At 46.2% G+C, this 16,874-nt stretch overlaps 1 protein-coding gene across 2 annotated transcripts in view; it reads right to left on the reverse strand.

The window, feature by feature from the left end:
* SRPX (sushi repeat containing protein X-linked) overlaps positions 1-16,874 on the reverse strand; it is a 100,053-nt gene that overhangs the window by 27,545 nt on the left and 55,634 nt on the right. For both annotated transcript variants that reach the window (XM_082681560.1, XM_082681561.1), the window contains 4 exons: positions 8,243-8,369; positions 4,720-4,841; positions 3,814-3,993; positions 2,212-2,345 (listed from right to left, as the gene is read on the reverse strand). In XM_082681560.1, coding sequence (XP_082537686.1) covers positions 2,212-2,345; positions 3,814-3,993; positions 4,720-4,841; positions 8,243-8,369 — 563 coding nt within the window. The remainder of the gene's footprint in view (positions 1-2,211; positions 2,346-3,813; positions 3,994-4,719; positions 4,842-8,242; positions 8,370-16,874) is intronic.

The raw sequence follows: 16,874 nt of genomic DNA on the forward strand, positions 1-16,874 counted from the left end.
GCTGAATTATTAGAACACCAAGTTTTTATTACAGTTCCACTGAAATATCTCTGGGGTGACAGAATTGGTAGACAAGTTAGAAAAGGTAGAAATATACATTTTTATTATTCTAACTGAATCACATAAGCCAATCAAACCTTTCCTTGAAGGCTCTGCTTAAAATGCCAATGTAAATATGTTGAGGGGGTCATATATAAACACCTTGGTAGCAAATATCTTATCCAACTAGTTGATTAGTAATTTAGCAAGTACCTGAAGGAATAGGACAGACTAGGGCAGGGGTCAGCCAACATTTTCTGTAAAGGGCCAGATAGTAAAGGTTTTAGGTTTCATGGGGCTGGATGGTCTCTGTCCTAACTACTCAGTGGCGCCTTTGTGGTGCTAAAGCAGCCATAGAGAATGCACAAACGCATGAGCCTCGGCTGTGCTTCAATAAAATTTTACTTACAAAAGCCATAGTTTGCCAAACAGAGGAAAAGCAAGTTGTCTGGCTTTTTCATTTTTCCATGGAACTAAGAAGAGGTCAGGGGACTTCCCTGGTGGCAGAGTGGTTGGGAATCCGCCTGCCATTGCAGGCGACACAGGTTAGATCCCTGGGCCAGGAAGATCCCACATGCCACAGAGCAACTAAGCCTGTGCACCACAACTAGTGAGCCTGCGCTCTAGAGCCCTCGAGCCACAACTGCTGAAGCCCGTGTGCCCTAGAGCCCACGCACCACAACTACTGAGCCCACGCACTGCAACTACTGAAGCCCACATGCTCTAGGGCCCGCGTGCTGCAACTACTGAGCCTGCATGCTGCAACTACTGAAGCCTGCGTGCCTAAAGCCTGTGTTCCGCAAGAAGAGAAGCTACCACAGTGGGAAGCCTGCGCACTGCAACAAAGAGTAGCCCCTGCTCACCACAACTAGAGAAAAGCCCGCATGCAGCAACGAATTTCCAATGCAGCCAAAAGAAAAAAAAAAAAGAGAGAGGGAAAAAAAAGGTCAGGAAACGTATGGTTGTGAAATAGAGCCTGCAAGGCCAATTTCCCACACAATGGAGTGGTGCGGGCTTGTGCTAACCAAAGAGCAACTCCCTAGCCGGGATGAGGCGACACAAGGTGGACGTCAGGTGGCAGGGATTGGGGTTAAAGATGAGATGAATTGGGTTCCTATCAAAGGAGCCCAAAATGTTTTATATGGCTCTTCAGAGTTCATGGGAAGTCCAAGTACGTGGGGAGAATAAACAAAGTTTTATCATTATGCATTGTCTTAATGCTGAAACGAGAAGTTACATTGTAGCCTTTGATTAAACCAAGATTGTTCTAAAAACCTAGTTCTATTCACTGTAATACATGAATAAAACACTCCTCCCAAAATGTGCAGCACCGTGTCCATGACCCAGCATAACATCCTACCTCTTTAGCATTCAATCAGACTGGCCACTCTTATTGACAACACGCTTCAGGACAGAAATCAAACAAGTTCTAATTCAATCCTTTCAGTTTCTAGCTTGTTTGGTTTTTTCCCCAAAAGACACTGGTTGCCTCATTCTGTAGCTACAAAACTTACACAGCTAAAAAGGTCACATTCCCTAGCAAAGCACCCCCCATCAAACTTTGAAGTTCTTAGGAATCACCTGAAGGTCTTGTTAAAATGTAGTTTCTGATCCAGCAGGTCTGGGATGGGGGTCGAGAATTTGCATTTCTAACAAGCTCCCAGGTCATACTGACGCTGCTGGCTCACAGAGCACACCTGGAGAACCGCTTCTCTAAAGGATGGTTATCCCTCTCTGAGGAGCTCCGTGAGAGCTGGGGAAGCTCCCTGCAGCAGGATGTGGGGCCCGAGGGCTCCTAGACCCCTCTCATCCCTCGAGCCAGCCTTTAGGGCCAACAACTGCTCGATCGCCTCCCTCGCAGTCATATCCTGGACGGGTTCAGCAAAGACAATTTGCTCTTTGGCTGAACCTGGACAGCATGTCAATTAGGCTTATTAGTGAAGACGACCAAACCTCATTAGTTGGAAAACGATTGGGTTAGCTCTGGGGAGTCAATGTTAATTAGGTTACGCCCCAGAGCCAGAAATGAATGGGGGAGTTCTGAAGTGCCGGTTCCTGAAGCTCCCGGGAAATGGATGAGGCACTGAATCTGGCCTTTGCTTTTAATGAAATGACTGGGCCCTTCCTGTGCAGAGGTCTCCCTCCCGCCTTGGCCCTGCTGCAAGGACTCACCTGCAACATCCCCAGCTGCAGCCGGTAGAGGAGGTTTCGGGCTGTGGGCGTGGACACGATGAGCAGTCTTCTTTTCTCATAAAACTGATCCAGAAGCGCAGCGGCTGTTCTGACGCCGACATTGACGTTCATGGCTGTAATCAGAAATGGCCAGACAGGTCAGAAACTCTCTACTGGTTCTGACTCAACACAGCCTGTGATGAGACACAGAACCATATGTGTCAGAAGTAAACCCTGAGATAAAGATTCAACTGGAAATATTAGTTTATTCGGGAGGTGGTTCCCAAGGAGCACTGGGCTAGGGAGTGGGGAAGTGTGTTAGTTTCCTCTCGCTGCTATCACCCATCACCACAAACCCCGTGGCTTAACAAACACACATTCTCTTACAATCCTGGCGGTCCGAAGTTTGGGACGGGTTTCACTGGGGTAAAGGCGAGGTTGTTGGCTCGTAGCCTTTCCCCCACCTTCAAAGCCAGCAGCATAGCATCTTCCAGCCTCTCTCCCCTCCGACCTCCGCTCCCCTCGTCGTTTTCTCTGACTCTGAGAGCACGTCTGCCTCCCTCTTATAAGGACGCTTGTGATTCCATTGATCCCACCTGGATAATCCACGCTCTTCTCCCCATCTCAAAATCCTTAACTTAATTACATCTTCAAAGTGCCTTCTGCTACGTAACCTAATATATTCACAGGTTCTGGGGATGAGGATGTGGGTATTTGTGCTAGGCCTGGGGGGTGGGCATTCCTCTCCTGCCTCAGGAAATGAGACAGGGAAGGAAAGAGGGATGTTCTTTGTACTTTGATGTATGAAATTGAAGAGCCTCAGGCATTTAGCTGACGTATGTGTCTGTGTCTCTCTGTCTCTGTCTGTCAGCTAACTCTGAATGGCTGGGATCAAAGGGAAAGCATAAAGATGAGGAAGTACCAGGAAACAAGAAAACAGTGAAGTATAGAAATAAAAGACATGTCTGGAATTTTCTGGCCAGCCCAAAGTTCACACTATGATCACTACCCAGCCCAATTTGTGTTCCTCAGTAATAACTGACAGGTATTGAGAGTTTACCCTGTGCCAGGCCCCGCTCAATTCCACTGTTGAATAGATGACCTCATTTAATACTTACAACCACTCCAGGAGTGGGCAAAGTATTATCCTCCTCCTTTGACATTAGGAGGAAAGATTCCAAATGCCCAAGGTCTGCGGGACTTTCCAGCCATTGCTGCAAAGCAGGCATTCTATCATCTGTGCGCAGCAGTGTACTGGCTTTGTAAAAAAGATCCTTACATTTGTAGAAGGGAGGAACAAGCGTACAGACTGTGCTGATTCATAATGCCGCTGATTCATAATGGGCTCTGGGCTCCCACCTCCAGCTTCCTCCTTACAGGACATGAGCGAGAAATCAGAAGATAGGCAGAGGCACAGGAGGAGGGCAGGTGAGGTGGGCTGCCCGGGGATCCGAGGACTGTTTTCACCCATCCGATGAAGAGGGCTGGCACCGAACCTTTCACGGTATACAGAACGAAGCCCTCCCTCCTCCCTGTACTGGAAATCTGGGCCAAAGGGTCTTCAGGGTCTGCTGCTGGCTGGAGAGAGGGCTGCCCTCGTACCTGCACAGGTGGGCTCTGTGCCAGACCAGGCCAGGTTGGACTGACACACTCGGGCAGGGCTCCCCTGGAGCTCGTAGCCTCCGATGCAGGAGAATTCACAGGTGGCCCCGTAATTATCGCCGTCGCTGGAGCACTTCATGTAGCCATTCTCTGGGGCGTTGAGTTTGCCGCAGCGTCTGACTGTGTGGGACACAAGCCCAGAGGGGGCTCAGTGCTGAGCTCCCCGCCACAAAGTAACCAGGGAAGGGGAGGGTTCAGAAGCACCAGAAAACGAGCGAGGGGGCAGGCACGGGGGCAGGCATAGCTCTCTGGCCAGTGGGTGGGCCTTGGGATGGTCATTGTTCATACTAACAAGACCACTGAGATGAACTGATTTAGCCCCCTGTGTTCCAGATGAGGAGGTTGAACTCAGAAGAATAAGGAGGAAGGATGGTTAGTTAAGTAACTGCCCATTGAGGCATAAAATAAACCTTTTTTTTCAGGTAGACCAAGAGTTCTAGAACACCAAGAACATGGTCTCCTGGTGACCCCAGCTGGGGCGGGGGGTTCTCCTAACGTCCTTCATATCAGTAGAAGGACTTACAGGCTTTAGCTGGTCACTGAAGCCCAGGGGTGGAAAAGTTATTGAATAATACTCTTCTGGGACAGCCAGCTGTGGGCTCACGTGAGACAAACTCACTGCTCTCTCGGACTCCTTCAATCTGCCAGCACTGGACCTCATCCGGATCGGAATTGTGAAATTCAGGCATTAAGATAGCACCCTTCCCCTAGCCTCATGATCAGAGGCGAATCCAGAGCTGGCTAGTCTCCCTCTGGCAGTGGCCACTCACAGAGGGTTCTTGCTTAAGGCTCTGTTTCCCTTTGTTCTTATAAAGAGAGAAAAAAGCCAAGAACCAGTCATCTTACCTCTTACTTTAACTCGAAATTTGCAAATGCCCTTGTTCTCAGCTCTGTCATACACTGTGTATTGGATCTTGTGGTCTCCTTCTGGAAAATGTGAGCCTGGGGGTAGGCCTTTTAGGATAACACTTAAAGGGGGAAAAAAAATCAGAAACACCAAAGATGATCATTGTAGGCCTAACAACAACTGGGCCGTGATGGGCGTAATGATCAAAGAGGGGCATCACGGGCATTTGTTGAGTACCCATTCTGCCCAAGATACAGAGACTCCAAGGGACAGCCATTAGACCAGTTTTACTACTTGAATTCTCAAAGAATAGAATTTCCTGAGCTTTACTCTGTTTTGGAAGAGCGGTTTGAGACCAGAAAAATGGAAGTCCCCAATTCCTGGGAAGTTCAGATTTATTTTTCTCGTTGGAATGTAGAACAGAGGATGGGGGATGCTCAGAACCCAGGGCCCAACTCTTCCTTCCTTTGTTCCAAGGGGGACCTGCATTGCCTCCCTGTTGGGAGAATGAAGGAATTTTCTGTGAGGAAAATCATTTGAGAGGGAAGTCCAAGCACTCATTGGCAACTTGGGCCTGCAGGGGGCGCTAGAACTTTCTCTGCTTTTTCTATCTGGGTGGAGACCTTTCCTGAGCAAAAGGCAAGTTCACTGTGATTCCTTGGTGATCCTAATAATAATAATAAGTTATTATTATTATTGTTCTTTGCACGTACATAAACCTTATACATGTCAGGCATGGTTCTAGGCATTTTACATATATTAGTTTATTTAATCCTCACAACAACCCCATGAGGTAGGCATTATTATCCCCATTTCACAGATGAGGAAATTGAGGCACCAAAAGATCAAGGAACTTGCCCAAGGTCACACAGCATGGGTGACTCCTGCATCTTTCTTCTTGGTTGTCTGATAAGAACATCAGTAGGTACAACATGATCAAATGCCAGGTTTTGTTTGTTTTTCAATAGATAATTTCCCTTCTCTCTATACTTCTTAGAAATAATGAGAAATATTGGCTAATAACAGGCATGTGAAATTATCACTGTCACCATTGAGGAGAACCTTCCACATAGGTGGACAAGGTAGCTGTTTACTTGTAAAAGGGTGAAGTGAGGGGTGTTAGGAAAGTGCCAGAAATCCCACCATTAGAGACGCGTCACTTTGAACCTTAGATGCTTTAAGGTCCTCAAGAAGCACAATTTAAAAGCAGATGAACCTGAAAGGAATCAGACTTCCAATGTGAGTGGCTGCTCACCTCTTAGAGACACTCTTTCATCTGACATGCAAATAACAGTCATAAGGAGTAACTAAGGGAGCTCACAGGAAGCACTTGTCTCAGTGCCTGACACTAGAACCTTCCCTCCTAGAAGGGGACTATATAACAGGAGCTTCCAAAACACATGGGGAAGAGAAATGTCAGAGAAGCAAGGAGGCCAAGCAAGAGCTGAAAAGGGGACAAGACGGCCTTCTCTGAACCCCTCCTTCTGCCCAAGGAAGCGTCCTGCTCCACGCCTCCGCCGGCTCTGAGCTGTAGAGCTCAGGAAGCCGACAGCTGCTCTGAACAGAGGCGTCGGGGCTACTAAGACGCGCCTTCAAAATGTCACATTTCTGGGCTTCCCTGGTGGTGCAGTGGTTGAGAGTCTGCCTGCCGATGCAGGGGACACAGGTTCGTGCCCTGGTCCAGGAAGATCCCACATGCCGCGGGGCGGCTGGGCTCGTGAGCCATGGCCGCTGAGCCTGCGTGTCCGGAGCCTGTGCTCCGCAACGGGAGAGGCCACAACAGTGAGAGGCCCGTGTACCGCAAAAAAAAAAAAAGTCACATTTCTAACCATAACACACAGGTTACCCACAGACATGCCAAGGTGAATATCCTTGTTTGATAGAGTCATCTGATGACCTGATATTGTGTGTTTATTATACCAGATTTCAATAGCGATCACAGTTGTGAAAAAAATGTAAGAACCTATTATGGGCTAGGGGTTAGCCAGGCATTATGCTGGGTCCCAAAAGATTCAACAATAGTTAAAACCCAATCCCTGATTCTATCAACTGTGATTTATTTTTTCATCCCAATTGCCTAAAGTTTCTCCTTAGGGGTTTGTGACATGTGTATACAACAACAAATAAATACTTTTCTTAATACTCAAAGTTTATCTTTGAGGAGTTACAAGGGGAAACATAACAATTATGATCTAAGCTAGATGGTGCACAGGGAGATCATTATCAGGCTGCAGGAACAAAATGTCCTGCTACGGGTGAGAGACTCAGGCTCTTGCTAGTAGAAGATGTTCTATTATGGCTAATAATTGCTTTAAAACATTTCCTCTTGCCCAGCCTGGGTTGACAGGATTCTAGAAAGTCTTTCCCTGCTGTATGGCTCACCAGGGGGTAAGTCAGAGGTATTCTTTGCCCACAGATGGAAACTCGGTAAGGAGGTCTAGCAGGACGGTGAACTTTAAAGCATGGATGTGAACGTGCTGACATGAAGTAGTGGCCTTCAGGGAAGGTGGGGGCCCAGCAAATAGCCGCAGGGGCATAGGCCCATATGCTAGATTAGAACAACATGTGGCTGAACTTCACCGAAGGGAACCACCCATTTTTAAAAACATTTGGGATGTATCTCAAACTACTCATGCAGTTGGTCCTGGAGAATGGGGGAAAGGAAGAAGGCAGAAGACCCCGTCTCTTTTTTCTTTCTTTCTTTCTTTTTTTTGCGGTACGCGGGCCTCTCACTGTTGTGGCCTCTCCCGTTGCGGAGCACAGGCTCCGGACGTGCAGGCTCAGCGGCCATGGCCCACGGGCCCAGCCGCTCCGCGGCATGTGGGATCCTCCCAGACCGGGACACGAACCTGTGTCCCCTGCATCGGCAGGTGGACTCTCAACCACTGCGCCACCAGGGAAGCTCCCGTCTCTTTTTTTTTTTTAAGCTGCTTCTTTAAGTGTTTAATGTGGTTGCAAGTTTTAAAAAATAAAAATCAAATGTTTTGAAAGAAGCAGGTGCCAAAACACAAGGGATAGACTCACAGAGCACAAGGGGGGCAACATCGGGCTCCACCTGGGAGACACAGAGGTTCCCAGTGAGGTGGTGGCTTAGGAAGGTCTGGGGAGGGGCCCCTGGCAGGCAATGGGGGTGAGTCTATCCCTGAATTTACCAGTTGGCTTCCTCTTCCTCCTTCCGTCTCTTCTCCTCCCTTCTTCCCACCACCCCATCGTCTTACTTCCTTTCTTTCCTTTAACAGATATTTACTGAGTACCAACTATGTGCTAGGCATGGTTCTGGGCATTAGGGATATGGCAGCGAACATACTGTAGTGGAGACAGGCAATAAACAAATACGAAAGTGAAAAATATAGTATGTCGGACGGTGAAGAAAAATAAAGAAATGAATGAGGAATGGCTGAAAGAGTGCTGTACTGAGTCTGAAAGCATAAATTGACCAGCATAGATACACTTCCTGACTCTGGGTAGTGAATGTCTCACATAAAAGAGGCAGCATCATTCCAGCTGCCAAGTTGCACTTACTCAGTGAGAATGCCATCTGCTGTGTCTCTTCCCTCAGGGGTCTCCCAGGACACCCGGACTGTCAATTTATTGGGTTCCGCAATGCGTTCCTTCACACTTGGGCACTTGATTCTAGGAGGTTCTATATCTGCAAACAAAACCAGAATATTCTCGCCATCAGCAGGGAATATCTCATCAACCTGGGGTTCAACACCCAGCATTTGACATGCCCAAAGGTCTAGGTGCTCCCCACTTTTGAAGGGTTTCTTCACCCCTCTGTATTTCTCTTCCCTCCCTTCATCTTGCCCCTTCTTGCCTGCTGAGTTTTAAAGATTGAGTACTCACCTGTGCACTGCTAAACCTGCAATCAGCTGGCCTTGCTAGGTGTCTCGTGGGGTAATTTATTAGCTACAGCAACTTCTTCCCCAGACTTCCAAACTCTGCCTGCTGACTTGGCAGTATGGCAGTTACTCAACTAGAAGTCATTCAGCCATTGTGAGTCCCTCCCGCTTTAAAGACAGCGTCATAAGAGACTAGAGAAAGGTGCCTTAGGTATCATCTAGTTCCATTCAATTCAAGGCAACAAATCTTTCGTGAGTACCTGCCTTCCCCAAGGCATCATTCCAACTGCTGGGTTTGGGCAGGCACAAAGGCAAGAGAACCATGTACTTCTCAGAGTCTACAGTCTGTTGGGGGATTATGTTACCATATGTGAAATATGACACGAGGTATAAAATGACACTGCCCCAGGCTACATAAAAGTAAATGCTATAGGGACTTCTCTGGTGGCGCAGTGGTTAAGAATCCGCCTGCCAATGCAGGAGACACGGGTTCGAGCCCTAGTCGGGGAAGATCCCACATGCTGCAGAGCAACTAAGCCCATGCGCCACAACTACTGAAGCCCATGCGCCACAACTACTGAAGCCCGCGCGCCTAGAGCCCGTGCTCCACAACAAGAGAAGCCACCTCAATGAGAAGCCCACGCACCACAATGAAAAGTAGCCCCCGCTCACCGCAACTAGAGAAAACCTGTGCACAGCAACGAAGACCCAACGCAGCCAAAAAATAAATAAATTTATTTATTTACTTATTTAAAAAAAAGTAAATGCTATGGAGGCTTAAAAGAATTACCCAATGCTCTCATTTTACAGATATGGAAACTGAGGTTCAGAGCGATTTATTTAAGGCCAGGCATGTAAATAATGATAATGTGAATTATAGCCCAAATTAGAGCACTTACCCCTGGAACCAGCTCTCTCTCTCCTGGCTATGTCTATCCCCAACATACTCCTCAATATCTTAAACAATGATCTGTCTGGGTCCACTCTCCCCTCCAACGGCCACTGGACCACACCTATGGTTTTGTATTTCGGGACAGCAGTTTTACCTTGGTTCTGACCCTCCAAAGACCTCCCAAATAGTTTCCCTACCTGGTAATAGAATTTCTGCCCCCTCACTATCAAGGCTGTGTTGATAATGAGGGCTAGAAATAAATGAGATGTCAATTTCTTACTCCCTTAGATTTCATCTTATTATAGCTAAAGTGAAATCAGAAGAAGGGGGAATTCAAACTTTGGCAAATTCTACTGGATGATTCTGAACAGGTAGAGAAATGTATTTAAAGAGGGCAGAGTAAATTAACGACATGTAGATTTGCATTGCTTTACATGTCAGCTGGTAATTATTTACATGCTACTACAGCCTGAATGAAAATGAAATGTCATTCGATTCTGAATTACAAACATCTTTGAGAGACTAAATGCACCAAGTAAAGTCTTCATATACTTTCTCCTGTGTCTTGTCCAATAACTTCTCATTTTATTTAGGGTAAGAAATTATGAATAATTCGTTAAACAATTTTGCCTTCAGCTATCCAAATTCACTTTCATTCTATGGCATGCTTCAATGGAGTGTGAATTTACAGCCCTAATACACTAATCCTAAATTGAATAACTACCATATTTTACTGAATCTAAGTCACTATCGATTGTGAGATGCATCCTAATTTCAGGGATAGTAAAATGTGAAAAAGAAATATGCTTCTTAGAATTGATAAAGTTTATAAATGTGATGGTGCAATGGAAGCTGCTTTAAATACATTAGAGGTGTCTATTTTCAGTTGATACGTTTTTAAAAATAATCCCCCTTTTTCTGGTTTTACTATGATAGGTAATAGAAGACATACTTTACAATTCAGATGAACATTTCACAGCTTTGGGTGAATCAGGAAGACAAGTGTACAATACCTGCCCCCTGCTGGCCAAATACAGTTGGCAACCTCATAATAGAAGGCATATTTATTTTTTAAAAATTTAAAGCCGAAAGGGAGGGCCTGAGGAGAGGAGATAGATTTCACTGTAAAATTACTTAGTGTTACCAGATTTTCTTGGAGTGACATTGTCAGAGTGAAGAGATACTCTTACCCTCTGTGTCATGTAAACTAAACAGCTAGATGATAGGCTGGGTTGTTTTCCCTATAAACTTGACATTGTCACTGAGCAAACAGCACTCCAAATTAGGTTATCTGGGTGAAGAGTCTCAGAGCTTCTGAAAGCCAGCTTCTGACAGCTAAAAATGATCTGCTGAAACTGGCCTAATTTTTCAGAAGTGGTGTTCCTCCAAGCCAGAAACAAGAAGAAATAAAGCACTAAAAATAATAGCTAATATTTACTGAACCCTCCTACCTGTCCACCCCAGGCGGAGTACTATCCCTGCATTATTTCATTGAATTCTCGCCACCACCTACTAGACTAAGTACTGTTATTATCATCCCCATTTATAGACTGGGAAGCATCTCCTCTCTTTTGGAATTTCTTTGTGGTCTGAGATTCTAAGCCATGATCGCATCTTTTTCAATTATTTTAATCAGCCGAACACTTCTGTATGTCTGCCTGCTGCTGACCTAGCGTTTTCCTCCATCCTCTGCACACACATTCTTCCACGGTTGCCGGCTCCAGCTTCCCCTTACATCCTTTAAGAGCGGCAGCAGGACTGAACTCTGTTGCATCCTCCAGCGTCATGGCCTCTCTTTCAGCTCAAGAGACCAGCTGGCCTGCCCTTCCCCAGATGCTCCAGGACTGAAGCCTATTATTATACAGCCATGGCCATCATTGCTTTTTCTAAGTTATTATAAATTTCCATGAATGAAATAAACGAAGTTACTATAGAAACATAATCATGATTCCTTGTTGAGTCAGGATGCCCACAGAGCCAGTTATTGTGTGGCAACTGTGCAACTCTGCACAGAAAAGCCTGGCCTCTGCCCCACTCACTGGAGACATTTGACAAACTGTCTCCCTCCTCTGTGCTCTAGTTTCTTCTCTGCATATAAAAATATCAGAAACAAATATACTGCACTCTATCAACTACTGTTTATCTGAGAAGCTTAACTATATACCTGGGAATATTGAACACGTCTAACCAGGTAGGTGGTAGGTGGTAGGTAGTGGAAATAAGAAAGAGGGTGAAAAGGGCAATGTTCTGGCCAACAGATAACAAGGGAAAAAACCCCTTTAAACTAAGGTTATAAATTAACTGCATCCTAAAATGTTTGCTTAAATAATGTTTTCCAGTGGAGACCTGTGTTTGAACATGACTGTTAGAGGTATGAAGAATAGGTGCTTCAGAACATAACAGTAACTTGTGTCTGGGACTGCCTGACCTGGGGTGGGGATGCGCGTTCTTCACTCCCTCCACCTCATTCTAAGGCAAGGTGATATTCTTTTTTTTTTTTTTTTCCTCACTATTGTGGCCTCTCCCACTGCGGAGCACAGGCTCAGGACGTGCAGGCTCAGCGGCCATGGCTCACGGGCCCAGCCGCTCCGCGGCACATGGGATCTTCCCGGACCGGGGCACGAAGCCGTGTCCCCTGCATCGGCAGGCAGACTCTCAACCACTGCGCCACCAGGGAAGCCCAAGGTGATATTCTTATCTCAAGAATGTAAAGAATCATCACAGCTGCTCACAGCAAGCAGACTCCATTTAATGCTCCTTTCCTCTCTGATGTCCTCCATAACTCATTCCAACTGGATTTACGTTTGGGAACTATCTTATACATTTTCTTTATTAAATACAACTGATTATTGCAATGAGAACCTCAATTTTTATGCAAATTGTTTCTATAAATACTTTTACCTATACGGTATATAATATGATTTTTTGTTGAATTTTAAATTTTATTTTATTGAAGTATAGTTGATTTACACCAACTGGCTTTTTAACTAATCTTTTTCTCCCTTCTTTTCTCCCTTGATCTTTTACACCAACTTCTTCTCAATCTGTACAGTCGATGTGTTCACCTGCTCTCCCATCTCCCTTCTTTTTTTAGCACAAAAGAAGTTTCCCCGGGCCTGTGGCCCTCCAGAATAAAGACTATATTTCCCAGGCTTGTCTGAAGTTAGGTGTGGCCATGGGATGGCTTCCACCAGTGGGTCGTCAGAAGAAGTGATGTGCTTTTCAGAAAGTATGTGTGGCTACCCCCGCTTCCACCCTGGTTTGAATGTCCATGGGGTGGGGAGCCGGGACAGCATCTTCGACTGTAGGATGAAAGCTGCAAGTTGAGGATGGAAGGACAAATGAGAAGGAGTTTGGGTCTAGGATGCTGCCCCGGACAAACATTTATACGAGAACAGAACTTCTATCTTGTTTAAGGCATTATGACTTTGGCCTTGTTAACAGTACGTGAACTGGGATACAAGAAATCACACTTTTTTTTTTTTCAAATTTGGTATAGCATCTTCCAAGATGTATATCACTAATGATTTCTAAGCTCTGATTTCTAACAAAGGATACTCTGGTGAATTTCCTGCAAAGATGGCCACCCATAATCCCCTTTTATACATGCAGCTCCTCCTAGCAAGAGGTGGAGTCTGTTTCCCCTCCCTCTGAATCTGTGCCAGGCTTGTGACTTGCTTTGACTAATAGAATGCAGGGAAAGTGACCCTACGCCAGTCCCAGGTGTAGGCCCTTAAAGAGTCTGGCACCTTCGGCTGTTCACTATCTCAGAAGCCAGCTGCCATCTAAGGAAGTCCAACTATCTGACTGGACAGGCCATGTGGAGAAACTGAGAAATTATGAAGGGAGAGAGAAAGAGACTCAGTCAAATGCCAGCCAGTCCAGCCGCCTCTGAGTGAGATGCCAGACATGGGAGTGAAGCCAACTTGGATCCTCCAGCCCCAGTCAGGCACTTCAGCCATTACTATGTGGAACAGAGGTGAGCCACCGAGCCCTGCCGAAATTCCCCATCCAAACAACTGACCACACAAAACTTAGTGGTTTCAAACAACCATGGTATTCTTCATGGTTGTTTGGATGGGGAATTTTGGCAGGTTGGTGATGGAGGAAGGAGGCGGTCATTTCCTGGGGCACAGGAAGAAAGAGCAGAGGCAGAACAAACCTGCACACGGAAAACTTGCCCCATTGCTTGCCTCCCCCAGCTAGAGTGTAATCCTTGCGGATGTCTCTGGAATGTGGTTCCATTTCTTTGGCACCATGAGGTATTAGAAAACTTTCCCCAATGGACAGAAGAGTCTAGAAGAGAAGCAAAGAACTCCACAATTAGAAGTCACTATCACCAGAAGCAAGATACCAAACTAAAAATTGCAACTTGTTGCAAAGCTGAAACTAGCTTCCTGAAAGTTTGCAAGAAAATGTGTATTTGTCAACCCAGGAAAAATTCAATATGAGTTAAGAGCATCTACAACAACGCACTGACACATTTATTCTTAGCCCCATGATATCTGTATCCTCAACTGAATCTCGGGAAATAATACCATTCAGCCCAGGAAACTTCCTTGTGGGTCATTGGGTCAACCCAGCTGTCAGATGATTGGGAGGCCAGAAACGTATTCCATCAATTTTCATATCTAAAATCACAGATTTTTTTTTATTCCAAACTTGCATTTGTGTTAACTCTCCAACTATTCTATTCTGTAGGAAATATAAAACAAGCAAAGAGTAATTCCAAAAACCAAGTTGGTTTGTATGTGGACCTCTGTTAAAAAAACGAAATGGGGCTCCCTTCACGTCCAAAGATACCTGCTCGGTTTTCATTGCCCATGGATTTTAAACTTACTTGAATTTTGGTCTCTTTCTCTTTTGGCCTAGGAAAAACCGTTGGTCTAAAGGAGAAATCGTGTGTCTACTCAAAATCTGGTCTCTAGATGGGGCCTTGTAATTCTAACTGTCCATTGTTCTATCTAAATGCCAATGTAACCGAAATGAACTAAAAATGGAAAAAAGAAAAAAAAAATCCCCCCAAACAATAGTTATTACATTCTATGGTTTACTTTTTTTTATATCAATGGAAGTTGCGGCTCTCTAAATACTGCAATTTGCAGTATGTTGTCTCTCCCACACTGACTGCTTTCTATCTATATCTGTTTCTGAAATAACCATGGATTTGAGCCCACTGCCAGAGTGTGGGCTGCCTAAGAGAATGAGTTTTAACTTGCGGTCCTTTCAAATTAGCCAGACCACAGAGTGAAAAGTGAAAAGACCACCACCTCAGAGTGAAAAGGAAGCCCAGTGTTCTCTCTTCCCTCCAGATCTGGAGGAGAACTGAGATGATTTCCTCAGCACTCAGTACAGCTCTGGCCCAGAGGCACTGTTCAAGGCTGTGTGGAAATCTGGGAAACGCTCGGCCACCATGTGTCAGCTCCTAAACTAGGCTGAGGCTCTGAGCTGTGCTCAAGGACCCCTGAGCCTTGCCAACACACAAACAAAGTCATTAAACGAATTTAATAATACATTTAAAGCCAAAAGTATCCATGACAGCCCTGCAGTAAAATTCACCGGGGACAAGCTCCAGCTTATCTGTCACAAAATCTAAGAAAGAATTGCCTGCTTGCTTTGTCCATTTCTCTCCTTTTCCTGGGAGCTCATTGCTCTCTTGTGGCTCACGGGTCCCCTTTTCACCATTACCCATCCCCCACTCACTGCACGCACAAATTCCCCTTCCCCCAAAGATGCCTGAACCTTGCCCCGGCCCGCTCTAAGATAAATGCCCTGAAACTGGGGTTCATTTCTTAGTTCTTTCTCTCTCCCTCTGGGAAGGTTCCAGGCACATCTGGTCTGGCTTAAGACATGCTTGTTGCTTTTTGCGAATAATCAGCATTTTCTTTGCACTGTTGCACACAATCTGGACATCTGAACAGTGTGATCCCTAGAAGATTCTGCCAAAGCTTGCTCAGCATGAAGATGTGTATCTCCTCCCATCCCATCACCTCTGGCCCTTCCAATGTGAGGAAAGAGAGAGTCCAAAATGGGGGGGAGGGCTTGTTTCGAAGAGCTAGCTTGCACATACCAAGTCATAGGGGAGAGAGTGAAAGCAACATCTGCGACGGGCTCTTCTGACCTGAACATCTGGCCTGAAGTCATGTCCTTCCAAAGGAGCGTGTCCAGAGCTCACAGCCTGGGCGCTATCCTACCTGCACTGGCTGAGCGGGGCTGCTCTGCGTTCTTCTCCTTGCCGAGAAGTACAGCGATTCACGGGGAGATGTCTAAGACCTCAGCAAATGGTTGCTGTGCCGAAGATTCTGTTGGTGCTCAGTGTTTCTATCATCTCCCTTTTACTGCCTGTGCTAAAAGTCACGAAATGACATTTCTTGGACTCCTTCTGCCAGCTGGGTACCAGCTAGGTTTGCCAATGGGAGGCACTCTCATGAGAATAGAAGGCAGGAAGAAGATGGAAGCCATTATGCTCTGGTAGGGGCTTCAGTGAGGGCTTCCTGGGCCCCTGGCTTCATTCCCATCCATGATGGTGTCAGGTACAGACATGTCAACATCAGCATGAGCTTCTGGATTTGGGGTAACACTACCAGGCCACTTTTGCTCCCCTAGCCCTCGGTTGCTATGGGTTTCTGCTGTAACTAATCCCTCGTAACAATGTTTTTCCTCTTTTGCTCCTCCAGCTCTTCCTATGTTTTTGTAACCAATGCCCCTTATTAAATTCTCCTCTGCTGGAAATACCTAGAATGGTTTCTGTCTTCCCAGTTACCGATCAATTCAAACTCCTACCTAAATCCTAGAAAAAGAGAAGCTCGGAATAAATCTGAGTCGGTTATCTGAGTAATTATCTGGACCTGGTGCTCTTGTCAGATGGATACAAGGTAAGGTCCAGGCTGTGATTCTGATGTAGAAGGTTTTTGCTCGCATTGGTAGGGAACCATTGACCAAAACTGCCTGCCTTGGCCAGGCACGATGACAACCGCTTGCCTGGGTTGTCTCACAGCAGGAGGTCCCGACAAAGAACGCAGCGCTGTTGCTGAAAACTAACCGGGCGAATTCGGGAGGGGCCAAAAGGAGGGAGGACAAGACATGCCAGCCCATAGTATGTTTGTAAAACTAAACTGGGTACTTCCCTGGTGGTACAGTGGTTAGGAATCCATCTGCCAACGTAGGGGACGTGGGTTCGAGCCCTGGTCCGGGAAGATCCCGCATGCCGCCGAGCAATGAAGCCCGTGCACCACAACTACTGAGCCTGCGCTCTAGAGCTCAGGAGCCACAACTACTGAGCCCACGTGCCACAACTACTGAAGCCCTCGAGCCTAGAGCCCGTGCTCCACCACAAGAGAAGCCACCACAATGAGAAGCCTGCACACCACAACGAAGAGTAGCCCCGCTTGCCACAACTAGACAAAGCCCACGCGCAGCA

The sequence above is a fragment of the Grampus griseus genome (assembly GCF_964374135.1).
Source record: "Grampus griseus genome assembly, chromosome: X".
Lineage (NCBI taxonomy): Eukaryota > Metazoa > Chordata > Mammalia > Artiodactyla > Delphinidae > Grampus > Grampus griseus.